The sequence below is a fragment of the Bombina bombina genome, chromosome 3 (assembly GCF_027579735.1).
Source record: "Bombina bombina isolate aBomBom1 chromosome 3, aBomBom1.pri, whole genome shotgun sequence".
NCBI lineage: Eukaryota > Metazoa > Chordata > Amphibia > Anura > Bombinatoridae > Bombina > Bombina bombina.
In genome coordinates, this window is record NC_069501.1 from 305584155 (window position 1) to 305604104 (window position 19950).

General features: G+C 36.3%; 1 protein-coding gene across 3 annotated transcripts in view; it reads right to left on the reverse strand.

Moving 5' to 3' along the window:
• The window catches only part of SH3KBP1 (SH3 domain containing kinase binding protein 1), a 950191-nt gene that overhangs the window by 13700 nt on the left and 916541 nt on the right, over positions 1-19950 (reverse strand). For all 3 annotated transcript variants that reach the window (XM_053706396.1, XM_053706397.1, XM_053706398.1), the window contains 2 exons: positions 7222-7331; positions 5753-5881 (listed from right to left, as the gene is read on the reverse strand). In XM_053706396.1, coding sequence (XP_053562371.1) covers positions 5753-5881; positions 7222-7331 — 239 coding nt within the window. The remainder of the gene's footprint in view (positions 1-5752; positions 5882-7221; positions 7332-19950) is intronic.

Consider the following 19950-nt stretch of genomic DNA (forward strand, 5'->3'; position numbering starts at 1 on the left):
TGAACACACTACAAGAGAAATAAATTTATCAGGTAAGCATAAATTATGTTTTCTCTTGTTAAGTGTGTTCAGTCCACGGGTCATCCATTACTTATGGGATACCAATACCAAAGCTAAAGTACACGGATGATGGGAGGGACAAGGCAGGAACATTAAACAGAAGGAACCACTGCCTGTAGAACCTTTCTCCCAAAACCAGCCTCCGAAGAAGCAAAAGTGTCAAATTTGTAAAATTTTGAAAAGATATGAAGTGAAGACCAAGTTGCAGCCTTGCAAATCTGTTCAACTGAGGCCTCATTCTTAAAGGCCCAGGTGGAAGCCACAGCTCTAGTGGAATGAGCTGTAATTCTTTCAGGAGGCTGCTGTCCAGCAGTCTCATAGGCTAAACGTATTATGCTACGAAGCCAAAAAGAGAGAGAGGTGGCCGAAGCCTTTTGACCTCTCCTCTGACCAGAATAAACGACAAACAGAGAAGAAGTTTGCCGAAAATCTTTAGTTGCCTGTAAGTAGAACTTCAGGGCACGGACTATGTCCAGATTATGCAAAAGACGTTCCTTCTTTGAAGAAGGATTAGGACATAATGAAGGAACAACAATCTCTTGATTGATATTCCTGTTAGAAACAACCTTAGGTAAAAACCCAGGTTTAGTACGCAGAACTACCTTGTCTGAATGAAAAATCAGATAAGGAGAATCGCAATGTAAGGCAGATAACTCAGAGACTCTTCGAGCTGAGGAAATAGCCATCAAAAACAGAACTTTCCAAGATAAAAGCTTAATATCAATGGAATGAAGGGGTTCAAACGGAACACCCTGAAGAACTTTAAGAACCAAGTTTAAGCTCCACGGAGGAGCAACAGTTTTAAACACAGGCTTAATCCTAGCCAAAGCCTGACAAAAAGCCTGGACGTCTGGATTCTCTGCCAGACGTTTGTGTAAAAGAATAGACAGAGCAGAAATCTGTCCCTTTAACGAACTAGCGTATAAACCCTTTTCTAAACCTTCTTGTAGAAAAGCCAATATCCTAGGAATCCTAACCTTATTCCATGAGTAACTCTTGGATTCACACCAATATAAATATTTACGCCATATCTTATGGTAAATTTTTCTGGTAACAGGTTTCCGAGCCTGTATTAACGTATCAATAACCGACTCCGAAAAACTACGCTTTGATAGAATCAAGCGTTCAATCTCCATGCAGTCAGCCTCAGAGAAATTAGGCTTGGATGGTTTAAAGGACCCTGAATTAGAAGGTCCTGCCTCAGAGGCAGAGACCATGGTGGACAGGACGACATGTCCACTAGGTCTGCATACCAGGTCCTGCGTGGCCACGCAGGCGCTATCAGAATCACCGATGCTCTCTCCTGTTTGATCCTGGCAACCAGTCGAGGTAGCAACGGAAATGGTGGAAACACATAAGCCATGTTGAAAACCCAAGGGGCTGCTAGTGTATCTACCAGCACCGCTCCCGGGTCCCTGGACCTGGATCGGTAACAAGGAAGCTTGGCGTTCCGGTGAGATGATATGAGATCCAGCTCCGGTTCGCCCCAACGAAGAATCAGTTGAGCAAACACCTCCGGGTGAAGTTCCCACTCCCCCGGATGAAAGGTCTGGCGACTTAGAAAGTCCGCCTCCCAGTTCTCCACGCCTGGGATGTAGATCGCTGACAGGTGACAAGAGTGCGACTCTGCCCAGCGAATTATCTTCGAGACTTCCAACATCGCTAGGGAACTCCTGGTTCCCCCTTGATGATTGATGTAAGCCACAGTCGTGATGTTGTCCGACTGAAATCTGATGAACCTCAGTGTTGCTAACTGAGGCCAAGCTAGAAGAGCATTGAATATTGCTCTTAATTCCAGAATGTTTATTGGGAGGAGTTTCTCCTCCTGAGTCCACGATCCCTGAGCCTTCAGGGAGTTCCAGACTGCACCCCAGCCTAGTAGGCTGGCATCTGTTGTTACAATCGTCCAATCTGGTCTGCGAAAAGTCATTCCTTTGGACAGATGAACCCGCGACAACCACCAGAGAAGAGAATCTCTGGCCTCCTGGTCCAGATTTAGTAAAGGGGACAGATCTGAGTAATCCCCATTCCACTGACTTATATTTAAAGTAACATCAATACAATTGGTACACATATTTCTATTGGGCTCCACATTGGCTTTTAAACATAATGAACAAGCAGATTCATCTGTATCAGACATGTTTAAACAGACTAGCAATGAAGGCTAGCAAGCTTGGAAAAAATCTTTCAATAAATTTACAAGCAATAGAAAAAACGCTGCAGCGCTTTTAAAAACACAAAAAAACTGTCACAGTTGAAATAACAATGAACTAATTCAGTTATAGCCAACAATTTTAACAGTAAATGTATGAATTTAGCAGAGGATTGCACCCACTAGCAAACGGATGATTAACCCCTCAATACCCAAAAACGGATAATCAATTTAAGATTTAACGCTTTTATCACAGTCAAACACACTGTCACAGGTCTGCTGTGACTGATTACCTCCCTCAAAAATGAATTTTGAAGACCCCTGCGCTCTCTGGAGACGTCCTGGATCAAGGAGGAAGAATCAGGAAGACTGTGCAAGAATTTTAACTGCGCAACAAGGCGCTAAAAAAGGCCCCTCCCACTCATATTACAACAGTGGGAGACCTGTTACAACGGTTTCTATGCAGAAATATACGTTAGCCATATGGAAAAAAATCATGCCCAAAAAGATTTATCACCAAAGTACCTCACAAAACGAATAACGACAGTAAACGTTTTAAAAACAACTTTCCAGTGTTATGCAAAGTTATCACTAAGCCTGCTACCAGTCGCTTCTACTGCAGTTAAGGCTCATACATTTATTTCAGTATTAACAGTATTTTCTCAGTCAAATTCTAGTCCCTAGAAAATAACTCAACTGCGCATACATTTATCAGCCTGATACCAGTCGCTACTACTGCATTAAAGGCTGTACTTACATCATATGGGTAACAGCAGTGTTTTCTTAGTCAATTCCATTCCTAGAAAATATTACTGCACATACCTCATTTGCGGGGGACCCCGCATGCTATTCCCTTTTCTGAAGTTACCCCACTCCTCAGAATGTGCGAGAACAGCCAGTGGATCTTAGTTATGTCTGCTAAGATCATTGAAAACGCAGGCAGATTCTTCTTCTAAATACTGCCTGAGAGAAAAACAGCACACTCCGGTGCCATTTAAAAATAACAAACTTTTGATTGAAGAAATAAATTAAGTATAAAACACCACTCCTCTCGCGGACCTCCTTCTATGTTGAGACTTGCAAGAGAATGACTGGATATGACATGTGAGGGTAGGAGCTATATAGCAGCTCTGCTTGGGTGATCCTCTTGCAACTTCCTGTTGGGGAGGAGAATATATCCCATAAGTAATGGATGACCCGTGGACTGAACACACTTAACAAGAGAAACAAAATTATCAAAAATAAAAAGAATTACACCAAATCGAATAGCCCTATCAAAAAAAAAAACCCACCCAAAATAAAAAAAACCCTAGCCTACAATAAACTACCAATGGCCCTTAAAAAGGGCATTTGTAGGGCATTGCCCTAAGTTAAACATCTCTTTTACCTGTAAAATAATAAATAATACAAAGATCCCCCCCAACAGTAAAAACCCACCACCCAACCAACCCCCCAAAATAAAAAACCTAACTCTAACAAAAACCTAAAGCTACCCATTGCCCTGAAAAGGGCATTTGGATGGGCATTGCTCTTAAAAGGGCATTTCTTTTTTACATGCTCAAACCCTATTCTAAAATAAAAACCCACCCAAAAAACCTATCACTAACCCCCGAAGATCCACTTTTGTCCCGCTTGAACGATCTTCATCCCGATGGAGAAGTCCTCATCCAGGCGGCAAGAAGTCTTCATCCAGACGGCCTCTTCAATCTTCATCCCACCAGCGAAGTCCTCATCCCAGCGGCGAGAAGTCTTCATCCAGGCAGCCTCTTCAATCTTCATCCAGGGGGCATTTTCTATCTTGATCCTGGTGGTGCAGAGCAGGTCCATCCTGAAGACATCCGGCGTGGAGCATCCTTTTCATACGGTCGCCGCTGTACACTGAATTTTCAATACAAGGTACGCGATCCAAGATGGCGTCCCTTGCATTCCTATTGGCTGAAAGATTTGAATAAGTCAATAGGAATTAGAGCTGTTAAAATCCTATTGGCTGTTCAAATCAGCCAATAGGATTTAAGCTGCTCTCATTCTATTGGCTGATTCATCATCCAATAGAATTAGAGCTGCTTAAATCCTATTGGCTGATTTGAACAGCCAATAGGATTTTAGCAGCTCTCATTCCTATTGGCTGATTAAGGGCCATTGGTAGTTTATTCTAGATTAGGTTTTTTATTTTTGAGTGTTTTTTAATGGGTATTAGAATAGGAATATTTTTTATTTTTTTGGATAATTTCTTTGTTTTTTTGTAATGGTAGTTTTTTTTATTTTTTGTAATGTTTTTTTTTTTTTTTTTTTGTAATTTTAGGTTTCAGTGTAAGGTAGCTTAGGTTTTATTTGACAGGTCATTTTGTATTTATTTTATCTAGGTAAATATTAAATAGTTAATAACTATTTCCTAAATAGTCTACCTAGTTAAAATAAATACAAACTTACCTGTGAAATAAAAATAAAACCTAAGCTAGCTACAATAAAACTATTAGTTATATTGTAGCTAGCTTAGCTTTTATTTTACAGGTAAGTATGTATTTAGTTTTAAATAGGCATTATTTAGTTAATAATTGTAAATTTAGCTCGGCGGAATAGGGATTAATAACTTTAATATAGTGGCGACGATGTTGGGGTATGGCAGAATAGGGGTTAATAACTTTAGTATAGTGGCAACAATATCGGGAGCGCCCGATTAGGGGTTAATAACTTTATTTAGGTGGCGCAATATCGGGAGCGGCATATTAATGGTTAAAAACTGTAGGTAGGTGTCGGTGATGTCTGGGGCAGCAGATTAGGGGTGTTTAGACGTAGGGTTTATGTTAGGTTTAAACAGTATTTTCTTTCTCCCCATAGACATCAATGGGGCTGCGTTACGGAGCTTTTCATTCCGCGATCGCAGGTGTTAGACTTTTTTCTGACCTGCTCTCCCCATTGATGTCTATGGGGAAAGCGTGCACGAGCACGTCAAAACAGCGCTTGTTTTTGGTGTGGTATAGAGCTTAAAAGCACCATATCGCCCGCACAAGCTGTTTTTTTTTTTTTAAACTTGTAATGACATCGCTATAGGGGATTAAATAATGCCACTTTTGTTGCGTTCGTTAATTTCCCTATAGCGCTCAAAACTCGTAATCTAGGCATTTGTAATTAAAATAAACATGTTTTTAGTTTTTATGGTGTGTGGGATTTTAATATCCTGCTGAAGACATTGCTCAAGTGTTTCCGTTTACAATAGTGCACTATGTACATCATGTTTTTTTATCATTGTATAAATGGCCCAGCTACAACCGTGCAAACTGTAAGTTGACCCTGTACTGAATGGGTTTACTTATAAAGTTGTTGTTGCACTGTAGCAAACATGTTTACTTCTAATACTGCCCACCTTCACCACTCCTGGCCATTATGATTAATTCATTCTCGCTGATTTTTACAAGTTGACAGCAACTTTTACTGAAATCTCCTCACATATTCAGCCTCATGAGGCCGTTTTTTCACATTTTAAACATTTTTGACAATAAATAAACTGAACAGAAGAAATCCATAATAATCTGAACATACCTGTGGTGCTGTAGTAGACCTATGTGTTTTCTTGGAAGATTCTGATCCTCTGTGCGTCAGGTTAGCAAGCTCGTCCTTATCTTCCTCTGGGCTTGGGGAATCAAAGAAATCTGGACTTGAAAGAGATGACTGCAAAGAAAACAAAATAGATTGAATTGAAACTTTGAATAAAACATTAACTGTCAATTAGGGCTTCAGGACATGTTTGGTGCTCAACCCCCATCTGAGAATGACTCAGACAATTAGGCGCAGTACTGAGGTGGTGCAGTATTGTCACAGATACATATACAGGTGGCCCTCGGTTTACGCCGGTTCAATTTGCGCCGTTTCAGAATAACAATCTTTTTTTTTCAGTCATGTGACTGCTATTGAAAAGCTTTTGGAAAGCAATGCACTAATTAAAACAGCCAGTAGGTGGAGCTGTCCGCATGTTTTGCAGCAACTTAACAGCCTTAAATTGATTTGTGTACACAGATCAGACAAGATCTATCGAGCAAAATTTAGCAGGCACTTCCCTATTATCTTCCTGTCCAGCAGCTTGAGGTGAGGTTAACTGCTTAATCACTGCAGATTGAAATGCATAGAATAGGTGCAGACCCAATATTATCTAACATGCTAACAATGCAGAGAACTGATTGCAGAAAAATTCAAGTAAAAAAATGTTTTTGTTTATTAAACTTAGTTTGATGATGATGCAGTCTGTTGTGTGATTATTTTATTAGGTGATATTTAGCAAATGTTTTTGTTCATTAAACTTAGTTTGATGATGATACAATCTATATTATTAGGTTTATAATGCTGTTTAGCATTTAAAGTCTTCATTTCAAAGCTTTAAAAATAATGTATTAGGTGTTACTTATGACAATTTTGAGAGGGGCCTGGAACCTAACTTCCTCACTTCCCATTGACTTACATTATAAACTGGGTTTGAATTTACAATGGTTTCCATTTACAACCATTCATCCTGTAACCTAACCCCGGCGTAAACTGAGGGCTACCTGTACTGTACTGCTAGAGATCTTATATCAGAAATAGCTAGAATCCATTATAGTGCTGATGCTGCTTGTCTCTGAACATACACTATTTTGTAAAACCTTTTGCTAAATATCCTAAATTAGCTATAAATACACATTGTTAGCTCAGGAGACTACATTACACGAGCAGCTATTGTGTCACAGGCATAAAAGTAATTCAATAAGAGTGTTCTATAATTGCTACAGAGGTATAATTGTTGCTATCAATCTATTTAATATAATCTAATCTATGTATCTATCAGAATCTAATCTATCTATCTAATGTGAGTGACATGAAGTAATGGAAGGACAGTTATCCCATTAACGAAACTGAATAACTGAACATAGAATGTAAACTAACAAAACGTAACTCTTACTTATGTGCTCAGTAAATGATAGTAAAGATCACATAAAGAAGGAAAAGTAAAATATAATAACTAGTGGCGCAGGACTTACAGATGTTAGAGACTGAGAAGGTGGTCGTCGCCCGCTGGATTTAGGTCTTGATGCTGTCGGGTGACTAAGTTTTTCTCCAACTGCTACAACAGAATCAAAGCCTTCTAGTTCTGCAGAAATAAAAATGCATTTCACAATAATGTTTTTAAATACAGACAAAAAGGTAACAGAAGGTTTCAGGTTTTTTGAACAGTGTGAAATCCTCATGTTAATACTAAATATTAGTGATTACACGTTATTCTTATTTGCATTAAGGGGATATGAAACCCATTTTTTAGCACCTAGCTCCCAGCACCTGAGCCTACCTAGGTATGCTTTTTAACAAATGATACTAAGAGAACAAAACTAATTAGATAATAGAAGTAAATTGGAAGGTTGTGTAAAATGAAATGCTCTAACTGAATCATGAAGACAAATTTTGGGTTTCATATACCTTTAACATATCTTATTGTATATAGTTCTGCCAAAAGATGCAGCTGTATACACATTTTTACACTTAGAGATTTGTTTGTAGAGTATTTAGCAGCTTTTTTTCTGGGCTAACAGAGTACTTGCCCCCCCCCCCCCAGATGTAGTTTACATGTTAAACTTAATCAGCCATTTTCTTATTAAGGGCTGGAATTGTCTAACAATTGCTGGATCAGATGTGAAAAGCCACCAGACACTCACTGGAGATTCCCTCAGGGAATTCTATAAAAAAGAATCTGTCCCTGCACATTGCAAAATCCTCCCATAGAATGTAATAAAGTGCTGGAAATTAAACTTCACTGGGAAGAGTGATGTTAGCAGAGAACAGGGGCACACTTTAAAAATGAACTATGCCAGCCCTAGTAGAGAACATACAAAACCGTTGTACTGGAAGACAGCGCTCCCACATACACTACAACATGCGCCTACTTAAAGGGACATTCATATAAAATGATAAAATGTATATATAAATAAAACTGCAAAATACTTTCATTATTTATTTTGTCCCCTTTTCCTGTATTTCCATTCTGAAATTATGAGCTTTCCATTTCCTGTTAGAAATGGAAGTGCAGCACACTGTTATATTCCACACAGCCATTGGCTGCACACTCTAGTGACCTATTTATAACTGTCCCTAATTGGCCACAGCAGAGAAGGTAACCTAAGTTACAACATGGCAGCTACCATTGTTTTATAGACACTAAAACTTTACATATATTTTATCAATATTTAAACAGCTAATGAAATTTTAAATTACACATATACATGTTATTCTCAGACTTATCCTTTATTTGAATGCATCACTCTACCTAGCATTTGTTTAGTGTTTAATGCCCCTTTAAGCAGCAGGACGATTGATACAACGTTGTAGAAGCACCTTCCTGCTTAGCTTCAGTTTAACATATACTTTGTTTTTAAGTGCATGTATTTGTATACATTGTTTGCTTTATTAATTGATACAAAGTAGGTATAACAAACTGGACATGCTGGGTATTTTACACACCTACATAGAATGAAAATATACGTAGCTAATGTGAAAGAAAAACACAAAGGACATGCAATTTTAAGCAACTTTCTTTGTTTGTTTTGTATCTTTATTTGAACAGCAGGAATGTATGCTTAGGAGCCAGGTAGCCACCAATCAGCAAGCGCTACCCAGGGTTCTTAACCAAAAATGTGCCGGCTCCTAAGCTTACATTCTTTCTTTTCAAATAAAGATACCAAGCGATCTAAGAAAAATTGATAATAGGAGTAAATAGGAAAGTTGCCTAAAATTGCATGCTCTATCTGAATCATGAAATAAAAAATTGGGTTTCATATCCCTTTAACATTGGAGTGAATGTTTTTATTTATTAATATGTGCTGACAAGGGGTGAGGACTTGTTGTCAATATGTGAAACATCATAAAGTAAATATAACCCTGCAATAAAGTCTTTAAGTAAGCTTTTTTTTTACCCCATGTAAACCATCTACTAGTCAGGGGGCAAGGAGGGGTATGATGTTATGTAGGGTAGCAGAAGCTTTCATTGGTTTAAAGGGACAGTTTACTAAAAAAATGTCTCCCCTTTAATTTCTACTACTTTACCTTCTGGAGTGTATTAAAATGCTTACAGGTATTTCCATTACTCTTATATTGGCATTTGAAATAGTTGATTTAGCCTGTGTTATCCCCACCTATCCCAAAAGTTTTTTGCCTTAAAGGGACATTAAACCCAAAAATGTTGTTAAATGATTCAGATAGAGAATACAATTTTAAACAACTTTCCAATTTACTTCTGTTATCTATTTTGCTTTATTCTTTAGATATCCTTTGTTGAAGAAAACGCAATGCTCATGGGTGAACCAATCACACAAGGCATCTATGTAAAGCCACCAATCAGCAGCTACTGAGCCTATCTAGATATGCTTTTCAGCAAAGAATATCAATAGCATAAAGCAAATTAGATAATAGAAGTAAATTAGAAAGTTATTTAAAATCGCACGCTCTTTCTAAATCATGAAAGAAAAAATGTGGGTTTCATGTCCCTTTAAGGCCAAACTGTGTAAACACAGCCAGTAGAAGAAATTACACTCTCAATGAGGTATAAAAGAGATAAGGATATACAATGTTAATTTTCTATTGTTCTCTCTATTATTGGTGATTAGTTTATGGACAGATATAAGATAAAGAAGCATGCATATGTACACAATGTGATAAAGTAATGAGATCTGATTATACCTAAAGCTCAACCCATTTTATTAGGTTGTGGCTTCAAAACACAAAATCAGCTAATTCATATACACAAATAAACCTTAGAAAGCAAATCTCTTACATTTTATACTCTGTAGCTGGTAAAAAAAAAGTAATTGGAAACACATTAAGGAAAAACAATGTTATAGTATACTGTCACTTTAAAGTGAAGGTAAACTTTGATGAATGAAAGAAAGAAAAACAAGGCAGCACACTTGATATATTTTCCAAAAAACGGACGTTTAATCCAGCAGAAACAGGTACAGGTAATACAAAAACACACGAGTGCAATGGAGGGGAAGAAAGGGGCGTGGCCTTACACATTTCGTGACGTGCGGCACTTAGTCATAGGTTAACAGGTGAGTATGCACCATCAGAATATATACCTCTACTCCCCAATCACAGTGACAGGCACGTAGACCGGGAGAGATGATAGGAACTTGTTAAAGTTTTTGGTACCCGTTAAATTTTCAATATTTTAACTTTGAGACACTACAGGATCTCTCATTGTTGTGGCAGTCTCAAGTCTCACATACAAAGTTATATATTTCTGAATAACAGATAAATAATGGTGTATTCAGAGTGTTTTGGCATTGTTTCCATTCTTTGTCTGTGTGGCGTGAGACTAGACGTAATAGTGCTCAAATTAGCTAACCATTTACTTATTATCCTTCAACCATGTATTACATTGTGATAATAAGATTTTGTTGCTTCTTTAATTATTTATCTTATATAGTCAATTGTACCACTTAGCGTTTATTATTACATCTATTTTTAATTTTAATTTTATTTTCATTTTTATTTTGTCATTTTTTGCCCTCATATGTCACCTAATTTTTCCTTAACCTTTGTGCTTATTAAGGGTTAGGTTAGCATCTTTCCTAAAACACAATTTTTGCTTGTTTTTAACTAATTGCAAATGTCAATATGTGTTCCTCATCTCTCCCGGTCTACGTGCCTGTCACTGTGATTGAGGGGTAGAGGTATATATTCTGATGGTGCATAGTCACCTGTTAACCTATGACTACGTGCCGCACGGCACGAAATGCGTAAGGCCACGCCCCCCTTTCTTCCCCTCCATTGCACTCATGTGTTTTTGTATTACCTGTACCTGTTTCTGCTGGATTAAACGTCCGTTTCTCGGAAAAGATATCAAGTGTGCTGCCTTGTTTTTCTTCCTGGATTGCTTGGGGATTGCTTGGTCTCCTATAACCCTGTGCCTGCACCTTTCGGTCATCTACAGTCTTGAACGAAGTCTGTTTGCCCTGGCGCGAACGGACTGTACAGCTGTCTTCTACGTTGCTTTGCCTGCAGCTACGCGCCACCTTTCTTTGGGCTTTGATGAATAAAAACCCGTTTTTTAAAAGTACTATTAAAAACAGGGGCACTTTCATTCATCAATGACTAATCCAGCTTCCTCCAATCACGGCATGGCCTCAGGCAATGACTCCCCTGGGGGGGAAAGCCGTGATTGGAGGAAGCTGGATTAGTCATAGATGACGTGTGAAGAGAGAATCTCCGGGTGGGGGAAGCTGCTCTGGCTGTGAAAAAAACAAAAGGTAAGTTTTTAATCAAAACGGCTGCTTTCTAAACTTTGATGAATGAAAGTGCCCCTGTTTTTAATAGTATTTTTTTAAAAAAACTTTTATTCACCAAAGTTTACCTTCACTTTAAGTTCTACAGGTATAAAGAGAAGCTTCCTTTCTTGTTTTGGTGGTTTGTCACATCTAAGAAGGGGGTGCTTGCCTATTGGTACCTCCATGAATTCTCAGGACAGAATTATGATTTGGGGAGGGTTCTTTGTTTATTCCTGCCAGAGGAAGGTGCATTTGCTACAAAATGACAAACATTTGTGGAATTGTTAGGAAAGGTTTATAAAATGTTTAATAATATTTGTTAATTAAACTGGGTTGCAGACTTTTACTCCCTATTCTTGCCATCAGGTTTTTACTTGTATGGAATGAGTATTCAGTGTGGGGGTCACACTATATTCTTCTGACAATGTATTTATTCTAACACTTGGGTAAATCAACAAATGGCAGATGCATAATCACATAATCACATTTATAGAATGCTTAGAATACAAGGTGGCTGCCTGAATACAACACAAGAAAGGACATCTACAAAACCAAGACAACCTCTCACTAAAGGCTTTAAGTGACATTAACAGTTGTTGGCATAAAACACGTATGTAGACTAACTAGGATAGACAGGAAATCAAAATATATTTTCCTGTAAAATTGAATGGTGTCATTTCATACAAAAGTTGTTAAGTTCATATGAATATTGAAGAATATTTTATTTAATTCATAATGCTTTATTGTAATGAACAAAGAGATAAAGAATGAAAGAAAATGGAAAACGGAAAAAAGATAAATGATTATTCGTTTGTAAAACAGTAAAAGGTAGAAGGATGCCCTGTCCCGTAGCATAGAAATATTTTTTTTAAAGGTTTTAAGCATTTTAAAGTGGTGACAAAGAATTATGAAAGATAAACAAATGGCAGATTTAAATACTATGGAGTTTCCTGTAAAATGAGAGACATATTCTATTTTCTATAAGTACAATAAACCCTTTACCAGCAGCACATACATCCAATGACAGCTTCTTTGTGTTTAAAAATGTCAATTAGCTACATAAAGCTAACAATATTACTTTCCTCAGAATGATGTAACAGACAATTAGAGGTTTATAACACTGCAATGACAATATGACAAAAATGTCCACTGTAAGCCTTGCTTATAGAATTCCTTTCTTTATTGTCTTACTATTTAAAAGGATAGAAAGCTCAAAAAGAAAATGTTACGTGGGTGCACTTCAATTTGAAATATAAGCATGTTTGCATTATACTTTGATTAGCAAAAATGCTTCAAAGTTAATAGTGTTTTTAAGCAGCATACGCACATATCCTGTGAGGTTTCGTGCACCAGTATTCACTATAACTTTGCAGAGTTTGCATGACAAAAATTACATCTTCAATAGAAATACACACCACAGCCAGCTCTCTGTAAAGGTGTAGTGGCTGGTGCCACGGAACCTCACAGGATATGTGCGTATGCTGCTGAAAAACAGTAATACATTTTACTACAAGCATTTTTGCTAATAGAAGTATAATGCAGAGATAATTATAATTCAAATTGAAGTGCACCTATGCAACATTTTATGTTTGAGTTTTCTATCCCTTTAAATAACAAGACAATAAAGAAAGGAATTCTATAAGCAGGATTTACAGTGAATTTTGTTGCCATATTGTAAGTGCAGTGTTATAAAGCTCTAATTGTCTGTTACATCATAAGAATGTTGAGCTTTCTATCCCTTTAAATTGTTCTATACTTGTTTTACATTATACTGTAAAACCTAAGATTAATGTGCAAATATACCGCATTATACATCAGCTAATTCTATTAACGCATGTCATTTAGCAGGGATAAAGATATTTGTATGGCTTAGGATTCGGAGATAATGGCCTAGTTTCAAAAACCTGTGAATATATAAATCACATTACAAAATATTGCAATTTGAAAATTGAAAAAGTATTATATTTTGTATCCACTACTTGTCACATCAGCAAGTTGTGAGTCCTTCTCCATATTAAAGGGGCATTAAAAAAATATTTCATGATCCAGAGAGCAAATACTTTTAAACAACTTAACAATTTACTTCTATTATTAAATTTGCTATATTTTCTTGGCGTCCTATGTTTAAGGAGCAGACATGCACTACTGGAGGTAGAACAAATCGAGTGAGACCGTAACAAAAGGCAAGTCCTAACCCCTTGTGCAGCCACCAATCTGCAGCTAGGAATGCTTTTGAAAAAAAGGATACCAAAAGAACAAAATTGTTTAAAATTGGATACCCTATCTGAATCATGAAAATTTTACTTTGACAGTACTGTCCCTTTAATCAATGGAGCAAATTCTAGCCAGTAATCAGTCACCTATTGGTGCATAAAACAATATACCAGCAAAACCTTACTTAAAGGGACATAATACTCATATGCTTAATCACTTGAAAATAATGCAGTATAACTGTAAAAAGCTGACAGGAAAATATCACCTGAGCATCTCTATGTAAAAAAGGAAGATATTTTACCTCACAATTTCCTCAGCTCAGCAGAGTAAGTCCTGTGTAAAAAGTTATACTCAGCTGCTCCCAGCTGCAAGTAAAAAAATAAAAAAAAATGAAGAAATGAACAGCAGCCAATCAGCATCAGCAGTGCTGAGGTCATGAACTCTTACTGTGATCTCATGAGATTTGACTTAACTCTCATGAGATTTCATAGTAAGCTTCCTTTACCTGATTGGTGAAATAATATAAGAGTGCACGATGCTCATCCCTTCAGATGTCCCAGGACAGACACACTAATATGCTGCTTAGAAATCCTTTACAATGGGAGGTGGCTACTGAGGAACTTTTGAGGTAAAATATCTTTCTTTTTTACATAGAGATGTTCAGGTGATATTTTCTAATCAGCTTTTTATAGCTATGCTGCATCACTTTCAAGTGTTTAAACATTTGGGTATTATGGCCCTTTAACAAATGAATGAAATGAACCTCCTCTATTAAATAGGTCAAAACCGTGAAATAAAAGAACAAATGAGACAACCTTGTCTGCTTTGAAACAGCAAGACAAGACTACAAGAGGAATAGTGTGGTTATGAATACCACATACTGGGCCTATTGTAGCTAACAACATCTTGATCACACTGCTTGAACACCCCCCACAGTCAGTGCCACAAGACACCCTTCCATTCTATCCAGTTGTGTCACCGCAGCATGGCAGGTAGATGAAAAAGACAAATGGACTCACCAGCTATCGAGAGCCGTGGCTGCCTGTAGTGTATTTAAAATTTGAAAAGAAGTATTTTTGCAGTATGCATCATATTGCAGTTATTTCAAGAAGTGCAATAATTCTTAGTGCGCACGACACCTACAGGGCATTCAGTGGCAGGTTAGGTGCACTAACATTCCTGTTTCGCGCATGTTCAAGGTGCTTGTCACATTGTGTAGCATGATGTCACTGCCAGTTTTGTCATGCACATAGGTACGTCACTTGCACTCTATGTGCCTAAACACTAAAAAACAGCCCCAGACCATTTTCCCCCTCCACCAAACGTTACAGCGGGCACAATGCATTCACACCAGAGAACTTGTTTCTATACCACAGAGTCCAGTGGCACTAATCACACACCCTGATGTATAATGGATGTGAGCAGCTTCTCCCACTCAGAACTGTGATACTGCCCACTAGTAGGTATCATTGCGTATCATAGCTTTTTCACTTATCCCAGCTGGTAACATTAATCAGTTTGGCAGAACATCACTGGGAGTCCTGGGTTAAGTTATCATTTAAACATCAGGGGCTACAGGATACTCTCCATCCAACAGATCAGTGTAACTGGACAGAAAACAGAGAGCTGCCTGGATGAAATCTGCAGGTAAGTATGTTTCAGGAGCAATTATTGCTACAGATAGGAAGGGGGGGATTGTTGTAGACAATACAAATGTTTTGGTATTTTTTCCAGCAATTTGTTTTGTATAAAAAAAACCAAAACAACCCACCCCCAATTGAGCTGATAAAGGGACAGTCAACACTAAAATTGTTATAGTTTAAAAAGATAGATAATACCTTTACTACCCATTCCCCAGCTTTGCACAACCAACATTGTTTTATTAATATACTTTATAACATTTAACCTCTAAATTTCTGCCTGTTTCTAAGCAACTACAGACAGCCTCTTATCACATGCTTTTTTATTTGCTTTTCACAATAAGAGACTGCTAGTTCATGAGGGTCATACAGATAACGTGCTCATGCCTGTGGGTTGTGCACAACACAGCTAAAATGCAAGACAATGGATAATAAAGGGGGCTGTCAAAAGAGGCTTAGATACAAGGTATTCACAGAGGTAAAAAGTATATTAATATAACCATGCTGGCAGTGCAAAACTGGGGAATGAGTAATAAAGGGATTATCTATCTTTTTAAACAATAACATTTTTTGAGTTGACTGTCCCTTAAAGGGACATAAAACAAGTTGGGATAGAGACAAAATATAATAATATGTAATTTAATTACTTTACCTGCAAATTTATACTGCAGTGCCTCGCCATTAACCCTTACTTTTTAGCTTCTAAATTGTAACTATTTTTAATTAATTAGCCCTTTTAGGATACACACAGAACTCAACCTCTTTTATGTCACTTTAAAGGGCCATAATACCCAAATGTTTAAACACTTGAAAGTGATGCAGCATAGCTGTAAAAAGCTGACTAGAAAATATCACCTGAACATCTCTATGTAAAAAAGAAAGATATTTTACCTCAAAAGTTCCTCACTAGCCACCTCCCATTGTAAAGGATTTCTAAGCAGCATATTAGTATGTCTGTCCTGGGACATCTGAAGGGACTAGCATCGTGCACTCTCATATTATTTCACCAATCAGGTAAAGGAAGCTTACTATGAAATCTCATGAGAGTTAAGTCAAATCTCATGAGATCACAGTAAGAGTTCATGACCTCAGCACTGCTGATGCTGATTGGCTGCTGTTCATTTCTTCATTTTTTTTTATTTTTTTACCTGCAGCTGGGAGCAGCTGAGTATAACTTTTTACACAGCACTTACTCTGCTGAGCTGAGAAGATTGTGAGGTAAAATATCTTCCTTTTTTACATAGAGATGCTCAGGTGATATTTTCCTGTCAGCTTTTTACAGTTATACTGCATCAGTTTCAAGTGATTTAGCATATGAGTATTATGTCCCTTTAAGTTGCAGTTAGCGGTGATAAGCTTTGTTTTGTTACACATTAATTTAATGACCTCACTAAATTAACATGCTTGGCACCAAAGGGCTTCACAATCTTTTATTGCGCCAGCACATTCACTTTGGTTTTACAGAAAACCTGTAAAATTAGACTGACGTAGTGACGTGAGCAAAAATAAATTAGATTTAAATAATTATTTAGAATTACAAGAATAAAGATTAATATCTCATACCTAAAGTCTATTTAGAATATTATTATGACATTCCTTAGTTTGTCAAAGAGATTAACTTCATGTTTCTGAAACCAGCAGACAGAAATTAATTGGATTAAGAAACAAGTCACCTGTAAAGTTGCTTTAGTTGACATATCTACTTACAAGTCTGGCAGAGCTACATTTAACATAACAAATGCCATAATAGAGCTTACACATGCAACCTAAATGCAGTTTTATATCATTTCTAATACTTTTGTAAACATAGTACCATCAGAAAGATAGTACAGTACTGTAATCAAAAGGGTAAACGTTGTTTTAGGCTATCATTTGCATTTTAGAACACATAAAAACAAAGACACAGGCATAGAAACTTGTGACCTACTGGTGGGGGAAAAAATGGTGATTACTTTAATAATTTTGGGGCAGATTACGAATGGAGCGCAAATTAATGCTTCCCCTTGATTGTTAATTGCGCTAGAAGTAAGGTTTTTGGGCTTGTTGGGTTTCGCTCGTATTATTAGTGAAAAGTAAACTGTTTTTATTCTTGCGATAACCGACAAGGGCAAAAAATACGAAGTTAGAATATTGCTTGTACATTTACCTATTCCCCCATAAAAGTCAATGGAGAAAAAAAAGTGGAAAAAACACTCCACTCTTGCGCAAACCTGATCGCATATTCTCATTTGTTCTAACTATAACATAATATGGGCTAGAAAGGATTTTCTATCTTCTATAACATAATATGTTTTAGTTATAAATACATATTTCTACCTATACTCTGATAGTATGTTAGTAATATATATATATATATATATATATATATATGAATATCTATTTAGAAATACATAGAACATAATCTGCTATGTGCAGAAATATTTATAGTAAACACAGTATAACAGTTTATTAAAAAATAAATATTGCATAAATATGCTTTAACATGTTTTCATCTACTTAACTGCAAAGGGCTCCAATGCAATTATTTATATATATATATATATATATATATATATATATATATATATATATATATATATATATATATATATATATATATATATATATTTATGTGTTAATGTCTGTAAATACATATATATATATATATATATATATATATATATATATACACACATATAAATACATATGTACACACACACACACATATACACAATCAGTAATCATTCTAGCTTAAATCGCGCTTGCGCTCAAGCGATCGTGTTTACTTTCAACTCGTAATAAAAGTGGTTAGCCTGACAAGCACAAACCCTTGCAATAAACCCTCTAGGGGGAAATGTTTGTGCTCCACTCGTAATCTAGCCCCTTATTATTTATTTGACATTGTGTAGACTAGAATTAGAGCATGTCAATTTTTTACTGTAATAACCTGTTAAGACTTTAGGAGTACAGCCATTTTACCTGGCTGTATATTAAAAAGAGGTCAACGAGAAGACTTAGAAAGAAATCGCAGATTGGCTAAATTATATATATGTAAAATAGAACCTACTCTGCAAAGGGTATATCATCATTTTTTTAAAATCTAAAATGTAGTATGGAAATGCATGCATGGCCTACAATGACCTCTCCAAACCAAGGCACAGACCAGTTCTTCTAGATTAACAGTTTTATGCTAAAAGTCTGAACACAGCAGAGTGGATTTGAATTAAATCAAATCGTTTAAATCACTAGTCAGTAAAACTCAATTTAAATCATGACTTTCTGCATAAAGATGTGTTTTTTTTTTTCAGTTATATCAGAAAATGACTGATATAGTTATATACCAATAGAAATACATAGATAATTATGACATTATTGGGAGGGGAAATATCTCTAGTTTAATAGGTTAATCATTCATATTTGATCATCTTTTCAGCTGTATTTTAGTGAAATGAGAAAAATAATCCTTACCTTAAAGGGACAGTAAAGTTTCCAAATTAAACTTTCATGATTCAGATAGGGCATGTCATTTTAAACAACTTTCCAATTTACTTTTATCATCAAATTGTTTTGTTGTCTTGTAATTCTTAGTTGAAGGCTAAACCTAGGTAGGCTCATATGCTAATTTCTAAGCCCTTGAAGACAGCTTCTTATCTGAATGCATTTGAAATTTTTTTCACAGCTAGAGGGCGTTAGTTTGTGTGCGCCATATAGATAACATTGTGCTAACACCTCTGGAGTTACTTATGAGAGAGCACTGATTGGCTAAAATGCAAGTTTGTCAAAAGAACTTAACTAAGGGGGCAGTCTGCAGAGGTTTAGATGCAAGACAATAACAAATGTAAAAAGTATATTAACCCCTTTGTGACCAGACCATTTTTCAATTTTCTTACCATTAAGGACTAGGGCTGTTTTTACATTTCTGCGTTTGTTTTTAGCTGTAATTTTCCTCTTACTCATTTACTGTACCCACACATATTATATATATATTTTTTAAATAGATTTTATAAAGATACCATTATTTTCATCATATCATATAATTTACTATAAAAAAAATATAAAATATAATTTAAAAAAAAAAACCTTTTTCTAACTTTGACCCCCAAAATCTCTTACGCATCTACAACCACCAAAAAACACCCATGTTAAATAAATTCAAAATTTTGTCCTGAGTTTAGAAATACCCAATGTTTACATGTTCTTTGCTTTTTTGCAAGTTATAGGGCAATAAGTACAAGTAGCCCTTTGCTATTTCCAAAAATATTTTTTTCAAAATTAGCGGGTTACATTATAACACAGATATCTGTCAGGAATCCCAGAATAACCCTTCACATGTATATATTTTTTTAGTAGACAACCCAAAGTATTGAGATAGGCAATTTTTGTATATTTCATGCCACCATTTCACCACCAAATGTGATCAAATAAAACAAATAGTTAATTCTTTCACAAACTTTAGGTTTCTCACTGAAATTATTTACAAACCGCTTGTGCAATCATGGCACAAATGGTTGTAAATGCTTCTCTGGGATCCCCTTTGTTCAGAAATAGCAGACATATATGGCTTTGCCATTGCTTTTTGGTAATTAGAAGCCCGCTAAATGCTGCTGCGCACCACACTTGT